Source organism: Sinocyclocheilus anshuiensis, unplaced genomic scaffold, assembly GCF_001515605.1.
Source record: "Sinocyclocheilus anshuiensis isolate Anshui unplaced genomic scaffold, SAMN03320099.WGS_v1.1 scaffold332, whole genome shotgun sequence".
Lineage (NCBI taxonomy): Eukaryota > Metazoa > Chordata > Actinopteri > Cypriniformes > Cyprinidae > Sinocyclocheilus > Sinocyclocheilus anshuiensis.
Genome location: NW_015554181.1, coordinates 639,224 through 648,577, shown reverse-complemented (window position 1 = coordinate 648,577; position 9,354 = coordinate 639,224). Strand labels below are relative to the sequence as shown.

Below are 9,354 nucleotides of genomic sequence, written 5' to 3'. Positions count from 1 at the left end.
GTTCAGGTGTTGTGTTCAGCACAAATCATCTCAGAACCAAGTGTAGACGCGATGTAAATAAGAGATTCATTGTAAATAAAAAATACATTATAAAATGCAACTTCGTGAGGTCGCAATGAACTAAGATGAGTGACCGCTTTTTAGTGATTATAAGCGGAGCTTATGGCTTTTTGCGCCATAGCAATAGACGGCACTAAAACCTTACATATATTAAGGTAAGAGCACCCTCACTAATTTAAGTAGCACCCTCAGTGATTTGATTCTGGAGTCGGGCCTGATTACATGTAATCTGGATTACGTAATCAGACTCCAAACATTAAGTACTCGTAATTAGACACTCACACTCTCACACACACACACACACACACACACACACACACACACACACACACACACACACACACACATCTGATCCTGAACGTCGACACACTCCCGCTGGATATTTCTCAGGATTGTTCTGTGTCCTGATGACCTCTGACCGTCCCTGATGGACTCAGGTAAAGTGACCGGCTTTCAGTCCAGCGCAAACTCATGGAAACTTCTGTTCGTCATGTCAGAGCGCTGGCGAGGCTGGAAAACGGCCAAGAACTTAATTATTGCGTAAACGCCTCTGTTTATAAAACACACAGACAAGAAGACCGAAAGACAACTAAAAAGAAAACAGCAGATATGAAACGAGATCTGCTTTTGTTTGAGCCAGTGTTATTTTAGTATCGTTGATAGTCTGTTAAATATTGTGAATTAGATTAAGTTTTGTATTTTCTGTTTTCACTTAAATTTTACTTAAAGTTTTAGTCATTTAAAAATAATTGCTTTTCGTTTTTTTAAATTTCTATATTATTTATTCATTTTTATTAATTAGTTGACATTTCTTTATAGTTATTTTAGTACTTCAACAAACTAAACAGAAATGTTGCCTTGGCAACAAGCTGAAATAAAACAAGTTTAAGTATTTTTATACTTAATGTAATTTCAGTTAACCTACGTTTTATTTCAAGTAATGAAATTGTTCTATGGATTTAGTTTTAGTTAACAATAATGACCCTGGTTTGACCATGTCTTTATGTAAAATGGCTGTGAAGTACAAAACATTTTATTAAACAGCAAAAATATTTTAAATCTACGAAAATATCTAAATGCTGTTCTCAATAAATGCATTAAAATTACAGCATGATAACTTGCACTAATTTGCACCAAAATACATGACAACTTGTGAAATGGTTCATTATGTTTCTTTAAAAAAATCTGTTTTAGATTAGCTATTTATAATATTCAGTGCACACTTGATTAAAAAAAGAATTGAGGGAAAAAAATTCATGACATCTCTGCTGCTCTAGTAAGGGAATCGCATGTTTATGAGTGTTTGTTATTTCTGATGTGTGTCAGTTCAGCTGAGAATAAGAAACTCAGTGAGGCTTGACCAGAGATCATGCTGCTGACTAACAACCTAAATTAAAGAGTTCATCATTTGAAAAACATAAATGGGCCACCAGAGAACATCTCAGAAAGCACCTGATCACTTTCAACCATTTCCATTTCTGAGCGTTCAAGGGTCTTGTATATCATGAGTGAATAATTGATGGGCTGTTGTGGAGGTGAAGGTTGCTCCCCGAGCTGAGTTTCCGAATGGAGAGTGAGTTTCAAATAACTCTCAGGTGGAATATTACTGTGATGTGTGTAGCAACAACAAAACAAAAATGCAAAAATTAGATGTTTATATTTTCTAAAGACAACAGCCTCAGCCAAAGCATTCTTATGCAATTACTAAAGAAAACATTAAAACTCACGTTCCTGGTATAAGTCAGAATTTGACATGTTGGGCTGCTGAAAATAAGTTTGGGTTTAGTAGGATTTTTTTTCTTTTTAAAGAAATTAATACTTTTATCAACTAAGGATGCATTCAATTGTTTTTTTTTGTTTTTTAATGTGAACATTTATAATAAAATATAATATTTATTTTATTTCAGCTAATGTTTATTTTATTTCAAGTAACAATTTTTTATAGTTTTGATTTTAAGTAATTACAATAGATAATTTTTAAGTTTTAAGTAATGATAATTGAGCATGTCTTTATGAAAAACAATTATACATTATAAAACATTTTATTAAAAAGCAAAAATTATAAATAATTTCAATATTGTTTTAAATACATGGATTAAAATTACAGCATGGAAAAATAAGTTGCACAAAAACAACAGAACTAGAGAATTTGACATGTTGGGCCACTGAAACGAACTAAGTTTGAGGCCAGTAAAAAATTATTATTTTTTTTTTTTAAGAAATTAATTACTTTTATTTAGCAAGAATGCGCTAAATTAATCAAAAGTGACAGTGAGGACAATGTTATAAAAGATGTCTGTCAAATAAATGCTGTTCTTTTGAACTTTCTATTCATCTGTGGATCCTGAAAAATAAAATGCATTAGTTTCCACAAAACTATTCTGCAGCACAATGTTTTCAACATTGATAATAATCAGAAATGTTTGTTGCGCAGTAAATCAGCATATTAGAATGATTTCTGAAGATCATGTGACACTGAAGACTGGAGTAATGATGCTGAAAATACAGCTCTGATCACAGCAATAAATTACATTTTACAATATAATCACACAGAAAACAGTTATTTTAAATTGTAAAAGTATTTCACAGTTTTTACTGTACTTTCGATTCATGCAAATAAATGCATCTTTGGTGAGCAGAAGAGATTCTTTCAAAAAAAAATCCTACTGACTTTAAACTGCTGAATGGTAGTTTGAACATAAAAATCTTACCAACCCCAAACTTTTAAATGGGAGTGTATTTTAAACTAAAATTAAAAATAACATTACCTTTAACCTTTCATCTGTCTGTCCCGTTCATCAGCCGCTCCTCCGAACTTCCCCAATGATCGAACTCATCCAGGGCCTCCCGGCCTCCAGGAGGCTCATGATTCCTCCAGACAGAGAGAAGCCACGACATTACCCAGCTTTCCTGCATACGACTCGATCAGCATCCTCACCGCCGGCCCGTTGAATGACACTGACAGCATCCAAACATCCCATCACGCATACGACACCGACAGCAACTGCACCCTGAACCCGGCGTTCGACACGGACAGCACCCACACCCTCCACCCGCCGTACACAAGCCCCGCTGGAGGCGACGGCCCGACCAGCAGCGTCCCACCCAACCCTCCTCCATACAGCCCACCGGACCCCAAAACTGCCTACCTCATGTACCCACAGTACCCCAACCAGCCCGTCATCGCCTGTCAGCCTGGAGCCAATCCTGCTTTCTACCAGCCCTCCTTCCTCCCGCCGTCCACTTACCCATCCTACACTATAGTAAGATCCCGCTTCACCTCTGACACTCATAAACCAGATGCTGATTAAATCAAAGTCTCAAGCAGAAACTATATTTTCAGTGCGGGGTAGTAACTGATTCAGGCCTGGTTCTACAAGGTAGATGGTGACACAGGTCCCATCCCAATCCTGCGAAAAAACTGGGGGAAAATCCCGTCCCGTCCCAGTCGCAGAAGAATGACTCCCATTCCCTCCCACTCCCGTGTTGTGTTTTTTTGGCTGGAATCTGTCAGTTACAGTAAAAAAATACAGTACAGGTCACAGCATGCCCACCTTAGTTTAATAAAAACCCAAAATGTAGTTTTTTTATCTTATTTTATTGATTTGAAGCCAGCTTAAACAATGTACAGTGTGTATTATACACACATTAAATTTCATGTAAATCATCCATGCAAACACTCTATATAATTATATAATATATACAGTAATAATAATATGTATAATAATATAATTCATGTCTGACTCCATTTTGATTATGATTTTCGCAGCTACAAAGTGCATGGGGAAGCCTTCTTCTTCTCTTATATTATTGGTGGTTGGCATTGGCATATGTGACCCTGGACCACAAAACCAGTCTTAAGTGTCAATTTTTCTAAATTAAGATTTGTACATCGTCTGAAAGCTGAATAAATAAGCTTCGGACAATATTTGGCCGAGAGACAACTATTTAAAAATCTGGAATCTGAGGGTGCAAAAAAAATCTAAATATTGAAAAAATCGCCTTTAAAGTTGTCCAAATGAAGTCCTTAGCAATGCATATTACTAATCAAAAATGAAGTTTTGATATATTTATGGTAGTAAATTTACAAAATATCTTAATGGAACATGATCTTTACTTAATATTCTAATGATTTTTGGCATTAAAAAAAAATCGATAATTTTGACCCATACAATGTATTTTTGGCTATTCCTACAAACATACCTGTGCAACTTAAGACTGGTTTTGTGCTCCAGGGTCACATATTATGGCTTGCGCTGTGGAGATCAGTTTCTATTTCAATGTGTTTTTGCAGCATTGAGCAATGTAACCAATCACAGACATATCTGCTGATTTCTTGAACCCAGCAGCCAATCAGAGGCGTTTAGGTTAGAATCCACTCACCGAGCTCAAATTTGGAGTTTTTGTTCAGGTGTTGTGTTCAGCACAAATCATCTCAGAACCAAGTGTAGACGCGATGTAAATAAGAGATTCATTGTAAATAAAAAATACATTATAAAATGCAACTTCGTGAGGTCGCAATGAACTAAGATGAGTGACCGCTTTTTAGTGATTATAAGCGGAGCTTATGGCTTTTTGCGCCATAGCAATAGACGGCACTAAAACCTTACATATATTAAGGTAAGAGCACCCTCACTAATTTAAGTAGCACCCTCAGTGATTTGATTCTGGAGTCGGGCCTGATTACATGTAATCTGGATTACGTAATCAGACTCCAAACATTAAGTACTCGTAATTAGATTACATTACAGTAGATTACATTTTAAAATGCTCATAATCAGATTACAGTTACTTTTTTAGTGGATTACATGATAAGGTGACCAGAAGTGCCACTTCCAGGGGACACGTTCGGCACAGGATTTCTGAATTGTCTAAAGTAACCAGGTGTTGGTTGTTTGCGCTGCGCTGACTGATCATTGTATGACATCAAAGTACCGCGAGAGCTATAGAGAGCAGAGCAGTCGACTCCATGCTTTCAAATCGCTCTCGCAGTACTTTGATGTCATACAACCATAGATCGGCGCAGCGCAAACAACCAACACCTGGTAAAAAAGCAACCTAAAAGTAATCTAAAAAAGTAGTCAGATTACATTACCTAAGATGAGTACCCTACATTAAGTTACTAACTAGAATTTTCGTCATGTTATTTATAATCAGTAACAGACTACAATTTGTAAGTAATCTACCCTGCACTGAATATTTCAAGTTTGTACAGCTCTAGTCACGTGACCCGAACACTAGGTCTAAAGATTTATGTATATAAATTGCATATTAAATTTCCATCCATTTGGATTACAGTTTTAACATTAACTAATAAACTCAATATCAAGTTCAAGGTCAAGATATGAACTTGTTGAATAATATGCGTTGAATAATATATCGCTTGAAGAACCTTTTGAAGCACCTTTATTTTTAAGAGTGTACACTAAAAAAATGGTGTAGAAACAATTTTTGCTCAGAAACGGCTAGTAAGTTTCACAATTAATTAAAGAAACGGCAAGTAACACATTGAATTAAACGTGAAATGTTGAAGTAAAAAACCTGAAATAGTATTTTCTTGCAAAACCTACTCCAATAATGTTTTAAAGTTTTATTTACAACATTTTATTTGCAGTGTATTTGTCAAAATACTGGCGTAGTTAACTATTCTATTCATTTTTTTATTTAAATAATATTCTCAAAAGGCATTTATTCAAATTGCTTAGAATCAGCAAATTTCCTACTGTAAATATATCAAAACCAATTTTTGTTTATTAATATGCATTGCTAAGGACTTAATTTAGACAGTTTTAAAGGCGATTTTCAACATTTTTTTTTTTTTTTGCACCCTCAGATTCCTGATTTTTTTGTTTATAGTTGTATCTCAGACAAATATTGTCTTATCCTAACAAACCATACATCAATGGAACGATTATTTATTCAGCTTTCAAATGATGTATAAATATCAATTTAAAAAAATTGACCCTTATGACTGGTTTTGTGGTCCAGAGTCGCAAATAACTAATGATCACATTCAAGTCTGGAGCTTCAGGTCTAGTCATAGTTTTTTTATTCTTGCTGTTTGGATCTAAACGTCAAACACTTGATTTCAGTACATGAACGGGCCGCCGCTGGGAGAAGAGCAGCCACCGTTACCTAAAGATTACCTGGTTGAGTCTCTGCTGGTGACCATCTTCTGCTGCCTCATGAGCGGCCTCGTCGCTGTCATGTACTCGTATGAAGTGAGCACCTGAAACACAGTGCATTAGTACAAATACACGTGCATACAAATCTTAGAGTGACACTGATTAATGATGAGCTCTGACCTCTCTACAGACCCGCGCGGCGCTGACCAGGGGTGACATCCGTGAAGCGGAGAAAACGTCCCAGAAGGCTCGTCTGCTTGTCATGTTCAGTTTGATGTTCGGCATATTTGTTTTTGTGGGCTGGATTATTTATGAAGTGATAGTGCTCTGTGCATAGAAACTTTCTCATGCTTTCCAAGGCTGCATTTATTTGATCAAAAAATTCTGTAAAAACAGTTAAATATTATTACAATTTAAAGTAACTGTTTTCAATTTGAATATATTGTCAAATGTAATTTATTTCTGCGATCAAAGCTGAATATTAAGCATCATTACTCCAGTCTTCAGTGTCACATGATCCTTCAGAAATCATTCTAATGCGGATTTGCTGCTCAAAAAACATTTATGATTATTATTCATGTTGAAAACAGTTGTGCTGTTTTCCAGTATTTTTGTGGAAACTGTGATACATTTTATGATACTTTTGATGAATAGAAAGTTGAAAAGAACAGCATTTATTTGAAATAGAAATCTTTCAACATTATAAATGTCTTTACTGTCACTTTTGATCAATTTAATGCATCCCTGCTAAATAAAATTACTAATTTCTGTCAAAAAATGTACTCTTACTCACCCCAAACCTTTAAAGGGGTCATATGATGCTGCTAAAAAGAACATTATTTGGTGTATTTGGTGTAATGAAATGTGTTTATGCAGTTTAAGGTTAAAAAAGACTTACATTATTTTCCACATACTATACATTATTGTTTCTCCTCTATGCCCCCGCCTTTCTGAAACGCGTCGATTTTTACAAAGCTCATCGTTCTGAAAAGGATAGTGTGCTCTGATCAGCTCTAGGCATGACGAAGCAGATATCGTCGTCTTTTGGAAAAAAAACACATTATTTTCCACATACTGTACATTATTGTTTCTCCTCTATGCCCCCGCCTTTCTGAAACGCGTCGATTTTTACAAAGCTCATCGTTCTGAAAAGGATAGTGTGCTCTGATCAGCTCTAGGCATGACGAAGCAGATATCGTCGTCTTTTGGAAGGCCAAACAAAGTAGTTTCTCTTTCACAACAAAACACACAGCGCCTTCATGACATGGCGGCAACATCAACAATACTACAGCGAGAATAAAAGTTACGCCTTCTTTCTTTGCGTGCACATTTGGGCGGCGTTATGCAAATCTTCCCACATCGTGACGTAGACATGTGGGGGCGTGTTAGAACGAGCCGCTTTAGGTAGGCGTGGTTGACTCTTAACTTTTATAAAGAATATCTCTTTGGATTTGAGACTTTAGTCTTTGCAACTTTACAGATCTTCTTTATGCACCAAGAGCTTGTAACACTCCAAAGAGAAAGGAAAAATTGAAATCTCATCATATGACCCCTTTAAACGGTAGTGCAATTGCTGGGAAGAAACTAATTTTTATTTTTTTATTGCACTGAAATGTTGTTTGAAGGTGCACCATCACTTCTTTTTCTTTATTATTTTAAAATGCAGTAAATAGTAGTAATAAAGTCATGAAACTCACACACAAATGGATGTATGGGAAATATACCAGTCGAAACATCATTCAAACATTTGACTGTTTGTGTACAATATGCTGCAAATGCAGACAGAACTGAAACTCCTGTATAGCAGTGAAAGTGACTCATATGAAAAGCACAAAGTGTGAGATTCAAACATTAATGTCTTACATTTTAAACAGGTTCGCCCCTGATTTTATTGCATCATGTTCTATGATATGTACTTTCAGAAGATAATCATCGATAGAGTTTGTATTTACATTTAATTACATTCATTTGTTCCTGGAATAGGAACTGAAAGGCCTTTTCCTGTCACTGGTAATAAACCTTGTATTTTTGTTGACTTAGTTACGTAAAAATTACCATCATCTATGACTGCGAACAAACTGAATTAAATGTACAGTCTAAATGTTTATAAGAAGCACTATTGCGTGAAACCTAATGTATTTATGTTGCACTGAATAAAAAGTGCAACATAAATACATTTTGTAAATACATAAATACATAAACCCATATTTATGTTGCACTGAATAAAAAGTAACCCAAAAACGACAACACTATTTATGTGTTTAAATGATCAGTGAAGACCTTGAAAACAATATATAGCAATAAAATGGCTTTTATTACATTACTAAGCTTGATTCTCTCCACATGGCTTGGAGAGTCGCCATTAAATACAATGAAGAGCAAAAGAGAGCTGGAAAAACAAGAAATGACCAACAGAGAGCGTCATAAACAAGAGCTTCCTCTCAGAAGAAAAGAAATGACCATGTTGGCTTAAATGGGTTCATTTCTTCATGAATTCATTTTGGCCATTATATATACATAATCCATAATGATTTACAATAAAGTTAAAAGAATAAAAACAGAAGTAAAATAAAACATTAAACATTAAATACTGTACACTGAACAAAATATCTAAATAAGGTTTAGCTGCACTTTGACACTAATAAAATAAATAAAGATTAAGTAAGCTATGAAGCCAAACTCTAAACCTAAAAAAGGTCTAAAATTAATTTAAAATAAATATATTAATAGGTGTCACACAATACAGGTTGTGCAGTGCAGTTTATTATGGCATAAATAAATCAAGTATGGTTTACATCAACACACATCGAGCAACCTTGGGTTTCAGAAATGATTTATAAATAAATAAAATTGTATTGATGTTATTACAATTATAAAGTACATCAGTCAGAATAGTTGGAGAGGTGATGAAACTCATGCATTGCTCTACAGCTGCAGTGATCTCAAGTACTTCTACTGAGCCGGACACAAAACAGAGCAAAACACATTTAAATCAGTAGATGAGACTAAAGTAATAGTTCAGGAAAAAATTAAAGTTTGCTAAAAACTTCTGAGATAAAGATGAGTTTGTTTCTTCATCAAATTTGGAGAAATGTAGCATTGCATCACTTGCTCACCAATGGATGCTCTGCAGTGAATGGGTGCCGTCAGAATGAGAGTCCAAACAGCT

General features: G+C 35.1%; 1 protein-coding gene across 1 annotated transcript; it reads left to right on the top strand.

The window, feature by feature from the left end:
* The first annotated feature begins 397 nt into the window (after positions 1-397).
* On the top strand, positions 398-6,536 carry LOC107670998 (proline-rich transmembrane protein 1-like). Its single transcript, XM_016463814.1, has 4 exons — positions 398-497; positions 2,863-3,323; positions 6,153-6,281; positions 6,376-6,536. Exons 1-4 carry the CDS (start codon positions 488-490, stop codon positions 6,520-6,522), a joined length of 747 nt encoding a protein of 248 aa, XP_016319300.1. The 5' UTR covers positions 398-487; the 3' UTR covers positions 6,523-6,536.
* Positions 6,537-9,354: the final 2,818 nt, after the last annotated feature.